Source organism: Rhineura floridana, chromosome 10 (genome assembly GCF_030035675.1).
Source record: "Rhineura floridana isolate rRhiFlo1 chromosome 10, rRhiFlo1.hap2, whole genome shotgun sequence".
In the NCBI taxonomy this organism is placed as follows: domain Eukaryota; kingdom Metazoa; phylum Chordata; class Lepidosauria; order Squamata; family Rhineuridae; genus Rhineura; species Rhineura floridana.
Window position 1 is genome coordinate 65,801,743 of NC_084489.1, and position 18,579 is coordinate 65,820,321.

At 42.2% G+C, this 18,579-nt stretch overlaps 1 protein-coding gene across 1 annotated transcript in view; it reads left to right on the forward strand.

The window, feature by feature from the left end:
- The window catches only part of MTPAP (mitochondrial poly(A) polymerase), a 28,321-nt gene extending 9,834 nt beyond the window's left edge, over positions 1-18,487 (forward strand). The window contains exons 4-9 of the mRNA XM_061586476.1: positions 425-649; positions 2,970-3,181; positions 12,324-12,550; positions 13,746-13,838; positions 13,929-14,002; positions 17,638-18,487. Of these exons, the coding sequence (XP_061442460.1) occupies positions 425-649; positions 2,970-3,181; positions 12,324-12,550; positions 13,746-13,838; positions 13,929-14,002; positions 17,638-17,982 (1,176 nt within the window). The 3' untranslated portion in view covers positions 17,983-18,487. The remainder of the gene's footprint in view (positions 1-424; positions 650-2,969; positions 3,182-12,323; positions 12,551-13,745; positions 13,839-13,928; positions 14,003-17,637) is intronic.
- Positions 18,488-18,579: the final 92 nt, after the last annotated feature.

Sequence of the window (18,579 nt, forward strand, 5' to 3'; positions counted from 1 at the left end):
ATTATGTTTTATAGTGTTTCTAGAGTTTTGTTTGCCACTCTGGGCTCCTACTGGGAGGGTGGGAGGGATATAATAATAATAATAATAATGATGATGATGATGATGATGATGTCAGTGATTGTGGTGGCTTACAAGTTCCATCCCCTTTGCCTTCAAAGGTGCACATTAATTTAGCAAGTACCAAACAGAGGTAACAATAAAACCAGCAGGACTACCAAAGGGTAATGTTTTAATTTGTGTAGGTGAGAATTGCTGTATTTAGCAGTTATTTGCAGCTCTTCTGAATCTGGTGATCTTCCACTGAACTAATATCTATTGTTTTTCAGTACAGTTTTTTGAAGATTCTTTAAGGAAATACTAGATCCTTAAAAGCCACATGACGTTGAGATTGGGTTCTCCCCCCCCTTTGTTTTTTGATATGCAGGTGAGTGAGCAGTTGAACATGCTCACTGAGAATTATCAGCTGACAGAAGAAAACACTAAGCTCCGTTATTTGACTTGTTCTTTAATTCAAGACATTGCAAGTGCTTACTTTCCAGACTGCGTGGTAAAGCCCTTTGGCTCTTCTGTGAACAGCTTTGGTAAACTGGGATGTGATTTAGACATGTTTCTGGACCTGGATGGAGTAAGAAAAAAGACTACCAAAAGGGTAAAAAATTTTTTTAGCAACTTCCTCCACTTGGTTATCTTGTGATTAGATTGTGGGATAACTGTTCCGCAATCATGACAATTTTTTATTAATTTGTTTTAATTATCACAATACAAATCAAGGTTAGCTACATCTACAGCTTTCTTGATTTCTTTCTGTCATTTTAAGCAACTGTTACTGAGCTTCTTGAATGCAGTGCATTCACCCTAAGCTGCTTCTTATGCATCCACTGGTCCCAGTCCTTTCATTCACATGATTGAGCAGCAGGCTACTTCTGGCTCAGACAAAACATCTACCACTGCATGTATCTATTAGGGGGCTACACATGCTAGACTACTTGCACATTATTTGATCTACCTTTTATAGGCCTAGTGCTTTTTCAGATATGAGCTTCGCTGCTCAGATGGCATTTCATGGCATGATCATCCCTATCAGACATCAGATAAATTACTTTGTAGTTGATGTGTGTATTAATGTTATAGTTTTAACTATGAAATAACATTGCATTTGTCACTGACTGCCCAGTGACTGTGTGTGTATGTACTTCCCCACACCCTGGAATGATCTAGGGAATACCCCGACACTGAACTTTCAGGATCCTACAAGTCATTCTGTCTATCTAATTTATCTGTCAATGAGACACGGATTTACAGACTACCTCCAGAGGTGCATTGTAAGGCCCCTTTCAAAGCTGTTATTTGTAAAGTGCCATGTACATAGATGGCACTATAGAAACAAATTACCGTCATCACCTCTGGTGTGCATGTATCTCCCACCAGCAGTTAGGGCAGACAGAGCATCACCACTACCTTACTAGTCATTGTGAACCACTGGAAGAGTCCTGCTTATACTGCAGGTAGAAAAAGAGGCTCTACACTCCAGGCCCTAAAGACAAGGTTGGGAAATCAGTGGCTTTCCAGATGTTCCTGGACTCCAGTGCACATTACCCCCTGCCAATATGGTCAGTGGTCAGGGATGATGGATTTGGGGAGTCCAGCAACATCTGGAAAGCTGCAGCTTCCCCACTCCTGCTCTAAACATTTGGTTGCATCTAGTGCTTTTTATCAGTGTCGGGTATAAAACAGATTGTGTTCAGGCATCTTCGTTTTTTGTAATGAAAATAGGAATTCGGTGCCTATACTGTGAGCTGCGTTGCAGCCAGTGGTCACATTAAGAAAGCAACATGTGGACAAGCACAGAAAAAGTTAAGCACAATGTCCACAGAGGAATAAGCAAACTAAGCAGGTACACAAAAGGTTAAGCACAATGTCCACACAGGAATCAGGAAACTAAGCAGTTGGGTTTCAGGCAACCACAAAGTCTTGTACATTTCCTCTCTACAATTAAGCAATCTTATCTCAAAAAGCAGTATATACAAAGTGCAGTAATGCGGTTCACACTTACGTTTTTCTGATGACAACATAACAAACGCTGTACATCAGCACAAAGGAGGCTCAGATATATATTGCTTCCCTGGGCTCCTGCTGGGAGGAAGGGCAGGATATAAATCAAATAATAAATAAATAAATAAATAAAATATATCACTTCATCTCTTCACGTAATTTCACCAGAGTGTGTTGGCCAACACTGTATTGTTTTGGGTCATGTAAACAGAGGATGTATGCTTAAAAACCATTTCCTCTGCACATGTGGGAAACCCCAAACTTTCTCTCTTGGTTTTTTTTAATGTACCAATTGATCTGGCTCACTTTAAATGTGTGTCTTGAAGCAGCTTTCCATGTCAAGAGTATTGATAGTGCATGTGTTTCTAATGTCAGAACATTTCTTCAACAGCAGTGTTTAAAAAGAAAAGGTTAAATATATTCCTCTGAAATGTCCATTAGAGTTAGAGATGATTCTGACTGGCTGGGATCCAAGGGGCTGCATGCAACCTGTCTCTCTCCCCCTGCTGCAGTCCTTCATGCCCCCTCCTTCCAAAGCAACTCTGGAGGATTAGAGGAAAATGCTGAAGCAGCATCCAAAGAAAGACAAGCAACTGCAACAGGCAAGGTTAGCAGAAGCCAGACATGAATGGGACTGTTTGGATCCTGGCCATTTAAATTTAGGACTCTAACTGCTTGTCCCTACTACAAGGGGTCTATAAGAAAAAAAATCTTACTCAAGAAAATATCCTAGAAAGCCAAGACTAATAACAAGCTGATCAGTAGAATGACTGGATAAACAAGTGACTCCAGAGTGACATGCTATGGTCGCAATCCTTATTTTCAAGTGCTCATTAACTCACAATGTTTTCTCCAGAAAGGGCCAGAAAATTGTCTTACTTTTGAATTAGTGACTTATTCTGTCTCTTTTCTGTTAGAACACAGGTCCTTTTAACATAAACTATCTAATGAAGAGATTACCTTCTGAACGAATAGCAACACAGAAGATCCTATATGCAATTAGTGAATTTATTGATAACTTTGGCCCTGGCTGTGTTGGTGTGCAAAAAATACTTAATGCTCGCTGTCCATTGGTGAAATTTTCCCATCAGCCTTCAGGATTTCAGTGTGACTTGACAACTAATAATAGGTAAGCTGTTTCAAATGTATATCCTGCTCTCTAAGAAACTCAGGGCAAGCATACAGTCCTCTGAGATAGGCTAGGCTGAAAGATGGTAACCAGAACTACCCGATGAGCTTAATGATGTCTCTCCATCATGGTATCCACTATACCAAAAATGGGGAACCTGGTACCCTCCAAGTGGTGTTATTGGATATCAGCCCCAGCCAACATGGCTGATGGTCAGGGATGATGGGAACTGTAGTTCAGCAACGTCTGAAAGGCCATAGGTTCCCCACCCTATACTGGTTTTAGTTATGGCCATATTAAGCAGCTATAGAGTGATAATGTACATTGGTTTTCTAGAGCAAGAGTAGGCAAAATACAAAATTAGTAGCATCAATTTATATCACCACTACCACCACCACCACCACACACAAAAAGTAGGCTGTTTCTAACTAGGATGTGGATCATTGGTGGGTAATGGGACTTGTACATATAGCTCATGGAATGTAGTGAGTGATTGGCTTAGCCATATCCAGGGCTGCTATTCTCCATCCAAACCCATTATTTTGCATTTGACATTTAACCTATGTTCCTGTTTAACTCTGGTTAGTGAACCTTGGAGTTCTGTTTTTAAAAAGTAGATTCTGGGAACCCGGTCTGCCAGTGCTAGCTCTGTACAACAGCAAAACTACTTCACATGCTGATATTTAATGTCTCTACTGTTTTTGTTTGAGCCTCTATCAGGTTCAGATTTTGTGTCAATTCAGGCAGACTGCATTTTGAAATTTATAATTCATGTGGATAGTGATGTAAATACTAATAATTATATCCCATGTTAATATAAACTTTTGCAGCTCTCAGTTTCATATATGATGCTTGTTATTTATTAATTAAATGTATATCTCGCCCTTCCTCTCAGAAGAAGCCCAGGGCAGCAAACAAAACACTAAAAACACTCTAAAACATATTAAAAACAGACTTTAAAATATAAAAACAAAACATCTTCAAAAACGTATTAAAACAAAACATCTTACCAAAAAAACTTTTAAAACATCTTAAAAAGCAATTCCAACGCAGACGCAGACTGGGCTAAGATCCCTACTTAAAAGGCTTGTTGAAAGAGGAGGGTCTTCAGTAGGCACTGAAAAGATAATGCAGGTGGTGCTTGTCTAATATTTAAGGTGAGGAAATTCGAAAGGGTAGGTGTCACAACACTAAAGGTCCCCTTCCTATGTTGTGAGGAACAGACCTCCTGATAAGATGTTATGTGCAGAAGACCCTCAACTGCAGAGCACAGTGATTGATTGGGTATATAAAGGGTAACCTCTGAAAAACTCAAGTGGGCTCGGTAATGTATCTATTAGAACATCTAAAGTATTAAATGTAATTTTAATATATAACAGCTAGCAATCATAAAACATTAAAAACCATCACATATGGCAATAAAACATTCTTAATACATTCCTTGCATTCAAACTTTCCCCAACGCATTTCAACCTGTAAAGGTATTCTTCAGTGGATTTGGATTACTTTGGATTTTTGGTAGCTGGATGTTCCTGAGCTCTTTTGGCATTTTTAGATCTTGTAAATAATATATCTGACCTACACCATATATTGTACAGATGTGTATCTTGCTCAGTCTTTTAACTTAGACTGATGAATGAATAGTAAGAATCCTTGATGATACAGGCCTCTCAAATTTAATAGAATTACTTATTTTGTCAGTCAGCGCAGTAATCGACTGGGTATATAAAGGGTAAGACAGTCTTTCACGTATCCTGGTCCCAAGCTGTATAGCTTTAGTACACAAAAACCAGAACCTTGAACTTGGCTGGTAGCTAATGGGCAGCCACTGCAACTCTTTCGGCAGCGGGGTGACATGTTGGCGATACCTTGCCCCAGTGAGCAGTCTCACCACCACATTTTGCAGCAGCTGCAGCTGCAGCTTCCAGACCAACCTGAAGGACAGCCCCACATAGAGCGCATTACAGTAATGCAGCTTGGAGGTTGCCAGTGCATAGACAACAGTGGTCAGGCTGTCCCTGTCCAGAAATGGCCGCAACTGTCTTACTAGCCAAAGCTGGTAAAAGGCACTCCTAGCCATTCAAGGTATCAGTTTTAGAATTTGTTCTGTCCTACCAGTGGTTAATATGGCAGCATATGAAGTAATTGGGTGGTATTCAACTACATTTTACTCAGAGGAGACCCACTGAAATGAATAAATGTGACTAGCTTTGGTCCATTAATTTCAATGGGTCTATCCTGAGTAAAAGTTGAGTACCACCCATTATCTGTCTATTTTGATGGAAATCTATTTTCGCTACACTTGGTAAAGTTGGAATTTTAAATTTTAATTCTTTCAACTCCCATATGCTGAAGAAGAGCTGTCAATGGAATACCCATTGAAGTACCTCAGTTTTATTTATTTCATATTTATATACCACTTAATGCCAAAATAGGATTTTAAGCTGTTTACAAGTATAAAAGCCAATTACACAGGCATTAAAATATAAACATCCAACATTGAAATACACAATTAAAATACACAATAGAACAATCCCACTAAAATATATTATTACATTACATATTATATTACAAAATATATCCTGCTTTTCAAGATACTTGTAATTTGCCTTGGAAGTATTTATAACACAAAGATATATTTAATACAATCACAACAGCAATATTTAAGATCTAACTGTTCAGCAGGATCCTCCCCACAGGGTAGCTGGTGGGAGAAGGCCCTGTGGAGCAAGCAAGAGGGGATGGCCCAGTTGTCATAGGTTCTGAGGTGGTCTTCATCTGCCTCCCATCTAGGGTTGCCAGATCTCTGGTTTTTGCCCAGTGATTCCAGATTTTTGGGGTCCTCTCCAGGTGTCACCCCAGTGTCCAAACTTTCAGCTTTCATTTTTTTATAAAGTAAGTTCCTAGGTTGTCTGGTTCAAGAGATATACACCAAAACGTTAGCTGCCTTCCACAACTTCTGTTAAATGAGCTCGTACCTGGCTGCTCTAACACACCCTTTCAGGTTTGTAGCCAATAAGTGAAGTCAAGGTTGTGATTGACAAGGGATTTGTTCACCTCTAGGCAATAGCGATAAACCACTGCATGTCCAGAAAATTGTCTGAAACTGTTTGTCTGAAAATCTCATAAATTGAATAAATGTATAGCTTTCAACAGTAGCAGAGGTCCCTTCTCTCTGTGTGTAGGAGATCTAGAACAAAAGATCACTATTGCCCAATAGTGATAAAAGGCAGTTCACATACTGGGAAGTGTGGTTGCAATTGCTGTTGTTTCCAAGCTGCTGCCTGTGAAGGTAGACCAAACCATTTGTGTTTTCTCTCTGTCAGTTATTATTCAGTGGAATTGGGTTTGCTGTCAAAGTGAGTTTATAGCAGCCCACAGGGTAGGCGGGAAAGAGTAGAGAATCTTCTTACTCTTACTCATTTCTCAAACCTCTTTCTGAAGTGAAGGGTCAAGTCTGTAAAGAAGTTTGGAGCACTCATGTTAAAAGGCAGGGACAGGGCATTCTAGGTAAGGAGTTGCCAACACTGCTTGGATATGGATATCTTTGCAGAGAATCCCTAGTCAAGCCTTACCAACAGCACAATCCTTACCATATTTACTCAGAAGTAAGTCCTATTGAGTTCTGTGGGGCTTAGTCCCTTAGTAAATGTGTTTAGATTTGCAGCCTTCAGGGGCATCCATCTTTACTCCTGAGTGCTCCCATCTAACATCTCTACAGCACTAGGCTCCCTTCTTCCTACCGTGTTTGTCTGGTGACTGGCCTGAGGGCACTTAAACCCTTTTTGCCAGTAGCAAGTAGGCTAGATTAAATGTTCCCTACCCAGGCTCCCTAAGCAGGTGAGAAGGAATGATTCCATCTCTTCAACTAGACTTGGAAATACCATCTTTTCACTAAATGAGTTAATTCCCAATCAGAGAAATGTTTTTGTTTGATTGGCATGCTCCAAGCAGCTGTGGTTGATGCTTAACGTATCATGCTTAGTGACATCACTGGGGCCCATCCCCAAGACATCACTGTGTTTGGGATGCTTCTTACCTGGCAACCCTACTCCCATCTCTTGGAATCAATGCTGTTTACAGTCTTTACAGATGAGACAGCTAAGAAGGAGAAAAGACTGTAATAGGAGGCTAAAGGACTCAGGAGGGAAGATGTGTTTTCAGACGCTCCTTAAAAGTGTGCCAAAAGGAAAGGGTGCAGATGTTGGGGGAATGCTGGGAATGAATTCCAGAGAGTGGGTGGAGATGCACACAGAGAAGGAAGATTACTGAAAAGCATTGATGCTGATTTACTTCTTTGAATTATAGAATTGTATCAATCATATCAACTTTGTATATTAAGAAGTGCTTTATAATGACTTCTCAGCAATTCTGTGTGGTGCAACTCTTGAGAGATTGTGGCTTTTCCAAGGTAATACATTGAATTATATGGCTGAATAGGAATTTGGGCACCAGGTTCTCAAACTGAAACCCAGCATACTCTCTCAGTTACCACTTTGGCGTTTAGAACACACGAAGGTATCTTCAGCCCAGACTTTCAAAACTTGAGAAGAGCAATCAGATGTAGGCCATGCCTTATATTGTGTATTCAGCTGTGTTTCCGTACTCAGTCTTTCAGATTATGCAAGTGTGGCTTTGTGTTTAATCAAATCCAGGAGACACAGTTATTGCCATTTGTTCCATATGGCATACTCTGAGTAGACCTGCTGAGAAAAATGAACATGACTAAATTAAATCCATTGATTTCAGTGGATCTACTCTGAATATGACTTAGCTGGATATGCCCTTATACATTTAAAATAAAAGCAGAGCTTCTCAAACTGTAGCCCATGGGCCACAGGTGGTCCATGAGCTCCATTCAGGTGGTCCACAGAAAGGGTGCAGAACAGTTGAGGGTGTTTGTATTTGGTCCTGCAGTTGATTCTCTCCCTCCCCCCCCCCGACAATGGAGATTAAGGGTGTTTTGACCAGACAGGACTGGATTATCAAACAGACTAACAAAGCCTAGGGCCTTTTATTGTCACGAAACAGTGCTGGTGGAGACTACTATTTTTTTCTGACAAATGTACCAGTTAAAGGGGCCCTTCTCAGCAGCATGGCTTAGGGCTTGGGGTGATCATTATTTTGCACTGGCTTTGACAATAATGCCAGCACTGGGGGGGGATGTTTATTTTGTAGTCTATGGAGGCCCACAGCAGTTTCCAAGTGGTATACTGGAAAAAAATCATTTGGGAACCCATTGGATAAAAGCATACAACTGAGCATTGGTATTGGGATATTGGGGAAAAGCTTGTTTTTCACTAGATGGCCAGTAGGGGGGGCAGGCTTCTTAGTTATAGCGTTTTTTGGTGCAGCCTTGTTTTTTCTTTGAGCATTTTTACTTTCCTTTCTTAATTACATGACTATTACAATTAGAAATACCAATAGTATGAAAGTTTTACTGTTGGCTCTGTAATGAATTATAGAAGACACCTGTGTTGGTGTTTTATTGGCTATATTAAGCCAGGCATACTCCAGTCCAGAAATTTGTGAACTTTACCATGGTGAGTTCTCTGTGCCAGGCAGAAGCTTCTGTTTTGCCCTCTCCCAAATGCATCTGTGTTACCACTCACATCTGGCCTCTCTTTCAATCCTCACCAAAGAGGACTGTTGTTATTATTGTTGTTGTTGTTGTTATCTTTATTTATACCCCACCCTTTTTCCAAACTGGAACTCAAGGCGGCTTCCAGATAAAAATAAGTACATATCATTAAGAACCTATAAAAATATAAAACATATAAACATATAAAATCAGCATTAAAACAGGATTAAACTATTAAGATGTTAAAACCAATTAGATATACACTTAAAATACTGCAGCCCAGTTTAGGAGCATACAAGTAAAACAATAACATACAGCATCCTCTTCAGTCACTACCCTTAAAACCTTCAGTTCCAAAGGCCTGCCTGAAGAAAAAAGTCTTTAGCTGTCGGTGGAAGGACTGCACAGAGGAGGCCATTCTTGCCTCCCTAGGGAGGGAGTTCCAGAGCCTAGGGGCAGCCATCGAAAAGGCCCTATCTTGTGTCCCCACCAGTCGCACTTGTGAAGGTGTTGGGGTCGTGAGAAGGGTCTCTCCTGAAGATCTCAGGGCCTGGGCAGGTTCATATAGGGAGATATGGTCTGACAAATAGCCTGGACCTAAGCCGTATAGGGCTTTATAGGTCATAACCAGCACTTTGAATTGTGTCCAGAAACAGACTGGCAGCCAGTGGAGCTGTTGCATCAGGGGAGTTGTATGGTCCCTGTAACCAGCCCCAGTTAACATTCTGGCTGCAGCTCATTGCACCAACTGAAGTTTCCGAACAGTCTTCAAAGGCAGCCCCACATAGAGCGCATTACAGTAGTCTAAGCGGGATGTAACTAAGGCATGTGTCACCATAGTCAGATCAGACGACTCCAGGAACGGGTGCAGTTGGCGCACTAGTCTTAACTGTGCAAAAGCATTCCTGGCCACTGCAGAAACCTGGGCCTCCAGGTTTAAGGCTGAGTCCAGGAGCACACCCAAACTGCGAACCTGCGTCTTTAGGGGGAGTGTAACCACATCCAGCACAGGCTGAACCCCTATTCCCTGATCCACCTTTCGACTGACTAGGAGCACCTCTGTCTTGTCTGGATTAAGCTTCAGCTTGTTCACCCTCATCCAGTCCACCACTGCTGTCAGACACTGGTTTAGAACCGAGACAGTTTCCTTGGAATTAGGTGGAAAGGAGAAGTAGAGTTGGGTGTCATCTGCATACTGATGGCACCAAACCGCAAACCTCCGGACAACCTCTCCCAGCGGTTTCATGTAGATATTAAATAGCATGGGGGACAAAACTGAACCCTGAGGGACCCCACAGGCCAATGGCCAAGGAGTCAAACAGGAATCCCCCAGCACCACCTTCTGGGTTCGACCCTCCAGGAAGGAACGGAGCCATCATAAAACGGTGCCCCCAAGTCCCATCCCAGTAAGGCGACCCAGAAGGATACCATGGTCGATGGTATTGAAAGCCACTAAGAGGTCCAACAGAACCAACAGGGACACACTCCCCCTGTCCAGTTCTCTGAGTAGGTCATCTACCAAGGCGACCAAAGCCATCTCCGTCCCATAACCAGGTCTGAAACCAGACTGAAATGGATCTAGATAATCCGTTTCATCCAGGAATCCCCTGTTACTGTTTTAATTGGCCCTAGTTGTTTCCCTCTTTACCGCTGAGTCTTATGCTTGTGTGTTAAACAAAAATTAGTGAGTTGTATCCAATTCTGCTCAGAGAAGGTCCACTGAAATGAACAGGCCATGTTTTAGTCAGAACTTTCAACTCCTTGAAAATCTGGACTAAAACCTGGAGTGGATTCAGTGCTCCACTGACAATGGAGCTGCCAGTCTCCACTGGATACAACCCAGTATCTCTTTCTGGTTCCACTGCTGGGTTTAGGGGGGATTGTAAACGCAATGCCTTCTGCCTCTGTGTCTCCCTTGATAAATCATCTCTGCTTTGAGAGAACACCCTATCTTGAGAATTGTCATTCTGTGTTGGTGTCCAGAACAGACAGCCAACCTAACAAAAACCACTTCATTTTATTCTGCTGCTCGCATAATAAAATTCTTAAGTTCTAAAGCGACACTATTGACTACAGAGGAGTTTAGTGACGGCTTTGTTGTCAAAGAATTCTTTTGCGAGGTTTGGCTCCTCTGCCGTAAACCAGCAAAGGCTCCAGCTGTAGATTCTTCATCCCCTGTGAAGTGATCTATGACCATTTGTTTAAAATGGGTAGCAGGATGAGTTGCAAAGAACCAAGTCCTTTGCAAAACCAGCATCACCAACAAAAATGGCCCCTGGCTGCATTGGCCATATTCCTCCCAGGTTTAACCCGAAGGGAGGCAGCTGTAGGCATGAGAGCAGAACTTGTTTCCTTTCTGTGTTCATTCTCTCTTTGGCTTTTAGCAAGATTCCAAACCAGCAGCCCTTGTCTTTGTAGTATGCCTGTCTGACTTTTAAGTATTTTCAGACTAAGCATACTGTGAACAATTCCAGAAGACATGAAGTCTCTGCACGTTTTGGTGGGTGGAAGAGAGTGAGAGAAATGTTTCACATCCGAGATCCCTGAGCAGCAGTCATGCCTGTTCCTATTCCAGGTCACCTGTGCCCAGATCTAGCAGTTGCTTTGTAAGAGAATGTTGGTAATTCTGTGGTCATACAGAGTGACTGTGTAACTGTTCTTCACTGCCCCTTTCTTTTTTTCCCCTTTTAAGTCTTGCAAGTGGGTTCTATCACAGAGCCATTTAGAAGTTACATGCTAATGTGTTTAGGTGTTGGCTTGGACCGCTTCAGATTACTGTACAAAAGCTAAAATGTTCTTAGCCCATTTAAGGACTAAGATATCGGATGGGTCAAGGTATCTTCCAGGAGAGGAAATTTTATTTGAATTGTACTGCTGCTCTTCCATTTTATGCTAAAGAACTGTGTTTTATTGTAATATCTGTTTTAATATGTATTTTGTATTTTTTATGCCTGCTTAATTGTGGTGGCCTATGGCTCTGAGATTCATTCAATTTCAAATATTCTTAGCCCATTTAAAATAAATATCCTTGTGCTATTTAACTGTATTGCTGTGTTTACGGCAGTAGCCTTCTTCAGACTATCACCTGAACGTGATTGCAGGGGTGGGCAGACTTTAGGCTTGTGGAATCTACTTCAGTTCTTACTAGAACTCCGAGATCTGCCAACTGGAGGGAGACCAATGCAAAAGAAGTACACTAAAAATGGAAATACTCTGAGCCCTGGAAATGGTGAAATTGTTGAGTACCAAAACTGAACAGAGTTCACAGCCCTTCCACAGGAAAATCCACTACTGATTACTGGTTTACTCCTCACCTTCTGAAAGCTCTCTTCATTTAAGCAGTATAATTTGGGGGGTGGGTAACTTTGTTGCCGTTGTTAAATAATTGGGTGTCAGAAGTTCTTGCTAATGTAGTGTAGAGGCACAAGGATGCACATGCAAGCCCTGTCCCCGGTGTCCCTGTCCGTAGAGGCTCCCCCTCAAACTTTCACGTACCGAGCTCTTAGTTGTTGATGTTCTGCAATATTTTCCCTTTGACCCTCTCATGTTCTGTTCTAACAGATATGCCCTGAAAAGTTCTGAACTCCTGTATATCTATGGCAGCCTCGACCCACGAGTGAGAGCTCTTGTGTTCAGTGTGCGGTGCTGGGCACGGGCCCATGCGATAACAAGTAGCATTCCTGGCCCCTGGATTACTAATTTCTCTTTAACCATGATGGTCTTGTTTTTTCTGCAAAGAAGAAAGCCCCCCGTCATTCCAACCTTGGACCAGCTGAAGGAGCTCGCCGGTAAGAGAGAGGATTTGATTCACTTGTGCAGCTGGAATAATCATCATCAACATTAGATTTTATCCCATCCTTCCACCTAAAGATGCCCAGGGCAGCCAGCAACAAAACAGTACAAAAAAAATATGCATGAACTTTTTCTAAAAATAAAATAAAATACAAAACCAAACATCCTCCCAGCCAGGTTTCACAGTTGTCCACCACCAAATGGCTCAGTGAATGAAAATGGGTTTACCTTTTGCCAGACACACCTCATGGTGGAGGGTGTTTCACAGTCAGGGGCCCTACAGAGAAAGCCTTATCATGGGTCCCTGACAACCAGGCAGCAACCCGTGGCAGCACCACCAACAAAATTCTCAACGTTTAAAGTGCTGCTGTTTTCTATTGAAGGGTGCCGTATTCTGAACTTCAAAATGGTTGTAATTTATTTTTTACTTGATCAAAACAACGAAAGCAGCATCAAAGTTCTTAACTGTTAAGTGTTGAAAATCAGAACAGTTGCTTAGATTAAGAACATAACCAGAGCCTGCTGGGTAAGGCTAGTGGCCCATCTAGTCCAGCATCCTGTTCTCACAGTGGCCAACCAGGTGCCTGTGAGAAGTCCAGAAGCAGGACCTGAGCTCAACAGCACTCTCCCCTCTTGCAGTTTCCAGCAACTAGTATTCAAAAGCATATTGCCTCCGACTGTGGAGGCAAAGCATAGCCATAATGGCTAGCAGCCATTAATAGCCTTGTCCTCCTTGAATTTTGTCTAATCCTCTTTTCAAGCCATCCAAGCTGGTGACAATCACTGCCTTAATTTGCATGACATTCTGCATTATTTTCTACCTCACCGTTTCCAAAAGGAGGGTCCACAGTTAGGCGGTAGGGGCACTGTGCTTACTCCTTCTGGCATTCAGGAGGCTGGCTTGTGATTGTTGCTGTTTTAATTGTGTCACACTTTTATATGCTGTAACTCACCCTGGGACCTTCTGGTGAAGGGCAAGTAAGAAAGAAATATAATTGCCTTTTTCCTGCACCTGAATTGCTTTAATACTGAAGGGCTTGAATAATGATTTTTATAATTTTTCGCACAAATGCAAACTTGTTACTGTGTCTCACTGAATTATCCTTATGTGAAGCAGCTACGCAAATAACCATCCCTTGTAAAATTGTGTCGCATCTATACATTATAGTTCAAAACCATTTTTTTTCCCAGATGCAGAAGATAAGTGTATAATTGAAGGTTACGACTGTACTCTTGTTAGTAACCTGAACAAAATCAAGCCCACAGGAAACACAGATACCTTAGGTAAGACGGTCCCATTGTAAAAAATTTTCATCAGTCAAATTTGAACTTTGGGCTCTTTTTCTTTCTTACTTTCCTTTTTTATCTTTTCAGATGTGCTACTGGGTGACTTCTTTGAATACTTTGGGACTTTTGCTTTCAATCGTTATTCACTGAATATCAGGAAGGTAATAATATTTAACTCTTGTTCCCATGGTTCCTTTGTGATCAGTCTCTGTGCTACTGTATGAAAATGCCCGAATTTTGGAGCGGGAGAAAAGGCAATATTGGCATTTTTAATTCTACCCACTTTGGGCAAGAAGCCCTGTTGCTCTGACTGTATCATGCAGCAAGCTGCTGGTGCAGTGTGACGTTTAATTCAGAAACCTCCAAATTATTATTTGAGTGAGAGAGGGGCTACTTGCTGAGTGCCCCTGAAATGGTTTGTGCCATTCGTTAGTGGCTATATAAGGAGGACATTTTAATATCTTCCTCCAGTGGTTCTCAAACTTTTTTCCCCCACTGACCAACTACTGATGGTCTTGGAATCCACTTAATGATTTTTCTCTGTGTCATAGCAATTGTAATGCACTGTGCTAGATGCACTATGATTTTTTAATTGTATTTGTATTGCTTTTTATATTTCGTATATACTATTGAATTACAATTCGCATTCTTGTACTCAGGTCCTGCTTGCAGGCTTCTCATGGGCACCTGGTTGGCCACTGTGAGAACAGGATCCTGGACTAGATGGGCCACTGGCCTGATCCAGCAGCCTCTTCTTATGTTCTTATTCCACAGAATTCAAATTGCAATACAATACAATATCAGAAATTTAAAAAGCAATAAGATATAGTTAAAAATTAATAATGCATATTTAATATGGACATGCCGCAAACCACCTGAATGAAGCTTGCAAACCACTGGTGGTCCATGGACCACAGTTTGGGAAGTTGTGGCTTGCTCGCTCCCTCACCTGCTGAATCTAAATGGCACCTGCTGGCTATCACCCAAGGACCAAGCATCTAAGGCCAATCCTAGCTTTGTTGCTGATGCAGAGGCACCAGCTGAGAGCCCCGTTGTGCTTCTTCACAGACAAGGGCAGGGAAGGGGGGAGAAATTACTTAACGTTTTCACCCCATCAGTCGCTATGGGTGAAAAACTGTGCAAGTACCTGTTATGCCCTCTGTGTGTAGAAGTTGCTCTCTTTCTGCTCTTGGGCTAGCAGTGAACTTTCCCCTTCAACTTAGTTCATTGCCACCTCCCTCCAATCTTGGCTTTCCCATCTACTTTTGAAGCTAAAGTTGCTCACCTCCATAGCAGTCTTGATGCCTGTAGTCCCCAGTGAGGCGTCCTATGCAACGTCTGCTGCAACTTCTTGGGATCGGTTTCAGTTGATGTGGCCTGATGACATGGGCAAGGTGCTTGCAACGATGAGGCCAGCAACGTGCCCTCTTGACCCTTGCCCTTCTTGGCTTATTAAAGCTTGCCAAGGGAGTTTGACCAAGTGGATCCAGGATGTGGTCAGCGCATCATTGCGGGAGGGAGTGGTTCTAGCTGCCCTGAAAGAGGCAGTCATTCAACCGCTCCTGAAAAACCCCACCCTGGACCCATTGGTTTATGACAACTGCCCAGTTGTAAATACCCCCTTTTTAGGGAAGGTGATCAAGAGGGTTGTGGCACAGCAATTGCAAGTACTCTTGGATGAAACAGGTTATCTTGAATTGGCCTTGGTCACCCTGATGGATGACCTTTATCGGGAGAAGGACTGGGGGAGTATGACCCTGTTATTCTTACTTGATCTCTCGGTGGCTTTTGATCCACTGACCATGGTATCCTTCTGGGCCAACTTGGTGAGATGGGTATTGCAGGCACTGTTTTACAGTGGTTCTGATCCTATCTCCAGGGTTGTTTTCAGCGAATAGCATTGGGGGATAGCCTTTCAGCCCTCTGGCAGTTGTGCTGTGGGGTGCCACAGGGTACCATCTTGTCCCCGATGTTGTTTAACATCTAAATGAAGCCATTGGGAGCGGTCATCAGGAGATTTGGGGTGAGGTGTCAGCAGTATGCTGACAATACCCAGTTCTATTTCTCTGTAACATCTGAATCAGGAGAGGCCATGCAAGCCCTGGACCGGTGCCTGGACTCAGTGGTGGGCTGGATGAGGGACAAGAAACTTGAGTCTGAATCCTAGCAAGATGGAGATGCTTGGGATGGTGGTTCCTGAATTCAGATAATTGGTCAGTTGCCTGCTTTGGATAGGGTCGTACTCCCTCTGAAAGAGTAGATCCATAGTCTGGAGGTGCTCCTGGATTCATCTTTGTCACTAGAGGCCCAGGTGACCTCAGTGGCTAGGAGTGCCTTTTACCAGCTTTGGCTGGTAAGACAGCTGTGGCCTTTTCTGGACCAGGATAGCCTGACCACTGTTGTCTATACACTGGTAACCTCCAGGTTGGATTACTGTAATGCGCTCTATGTGGGGGTGCCCTTGAGGCTAGTCCGGAAGCTGCAGCTGGTGCAAAATGCAGCAGCAAGACAGCTCACTGAGGCAGGGTATCGCCAACATGTCACCTGACTGCTGAAAGAATTGCACTGGCTACCTATTAGCTACCAGGCTAAATTCAAGGTTCTAGTTTTGGTGTACAAAGCCCTACTCATCTTGGGACCAGGATACCTGAAAGATTGTCTTACCCCTTATATACCCAGCAGATCACTGCACTCTGCAGGTGAGGGCCTCCTGCAGATACCATCTTATCAGGAGGTCTGTTTCGCACAACATAGGAAACGGACCTTTAGTGTAGTGGCACCTACCCTTTGGAATTCCCTCCCTTTAAATATTAGACAGGCACCATCTTTGTTATCTTTTTGGTGCCTACTGAAGACCTTCCTCTTTCAACAAGCCTTTTAAGCAGAGACCTTATCCAGGCCTCTGTCTGTGTTGGAATTGCTTTTTAAGATGTTTATGAACCTTTTTAAAAGATGTTTTGATTGATTGATACCACCCCATAGCTGAAGCTCTCTGGGCGGTTTACAACAATTGAAACATTAAAAACAAATATACAAATTTAAAAACACATTTTTAAAAAGCAATTTAAAAACACATTCTAAAAGCTTTTTTTAAAGATGTTTTGTTTTAATATGTTTTTCAGGATGTTTTTGTTTTAATATTTTAAGTCTTTTTTATGATGGTTTAAAGTGTTTTTAGTGCTTTTGTTGGCCGCCGTAGGCTCCTACTGGGAGGAAGGGCGGGATATAAATTTAATAAATAAATAAATAAATAATCTAAATGCTTGTGTTACATCCAGCAGAACTTTATCTGTACAACAGGGGCAGACTGATGTCAGGCTTGTTGCATCTTCCTTTTTTACTAGACCCCCATGATTTACAACCCAGAGCCAGGTAGAAAAAAATACAGTAAATATTAGAGAACAGGCTCCCTCCGAGCACATTCTGCTCCTAGGACTTTTTCCAGGACCAGAACTGAATTGAGCACTTGGACCTTTTACATAAAGGTCCGTTCCTGGTTAGCATTCTTCATTTCAGTGGCCAGATATAGGTGGGAGAAGCTATTTTGTTTCAGTTTTTAAAGCAATAGCAAGCTTGAAACTGTTGGTGATCTACTGCAAATCACCAGTAGATCCTGATTGGCCTTCTGCCCACCCTTGTACAAGGCTTAGGTTGCAGTTGACAGTAAGTAAATGGGTTTTGATAGCAACTGTACATTTCCTGTTTGTTTGTGCTCTCCTCTCGATAGTTAATATACAGTGCACATGTTAAATGACTTTTCTTCTCCCCGCCCCCTCTCCCAATTTGAAATCTGCAGGGGAAAGAGCAAAACAAGCCAGAAGAGACTGCTCTACATATACAGAATCCGTTTGAAAAAAACCTTAATATCAGCAAGAATGTCAATGCAACACAGCTTGAGAGATTTGTCAACTTGGCCAGAGAGAGTGCCTGGCTTTTGCAGCAGGCGGGGAAGGTTCCTTCAAGCAGTTCTCAGCCTTGGGGGCTGGCAGCCCTTCTTCAAGAATCAGCAGGAAATGATGCCAGAAAAGGCCCAAAAAGGAGGAGGGGACTAACCAGTGAAAGAATCAGAAGCTTGTTGGAGTCTTTAAAGATTAAAGATGCCAACGGTGGGGAAAGGCCTTTTAGTACTCGAGTGTGGTAGTTGCTACAGTATCATCAAAACTTGATTGGCTCAACAGATCTTGAGTGGCCCAGGATCTGCACGGGATGAATACAGTCATACTAGTGCAACCCTCAGGTCTCCTGCAACTGGGAAGGCCAATATGTCAAATGTCAACTTGCCCTTCTTGACTGTCGGCTCTACTTTTTGGTTGAGAAATATCCAGATTTTTATGGATAAATTTATATTTGATACAGATCGGAAAGGAGTGAATAACAGACCCAAGAATCTGAGTTTTTGAAATATTAGCTAAGAAGAAAAAAGTACAGCAAGCAAAGTACTTCTTCCTGGTTTTGTAACTGTTTCCATACCCATAAATGATACAAAGTGAAATAAAGTGAGCAAGAGGGAGTGGTTGCATGTAGTACTGCTGTCAGTGGAACCCCTCAGTACTGTACAAGAAATGGTTTCTTGGGTTTTAGAAAAAGAACAATACTGCAAGTTGTTGCCATTGTGCTTCAAAAATACATTTTTAAACAGAACATTAGCTTACTATCATGTTGTTCCTGTATTTTGGAATCTTTAATTTTAATACTTAAAAAGGTTTGGGAAGCTGAAATGCAGGAGGGCTACAGCCTG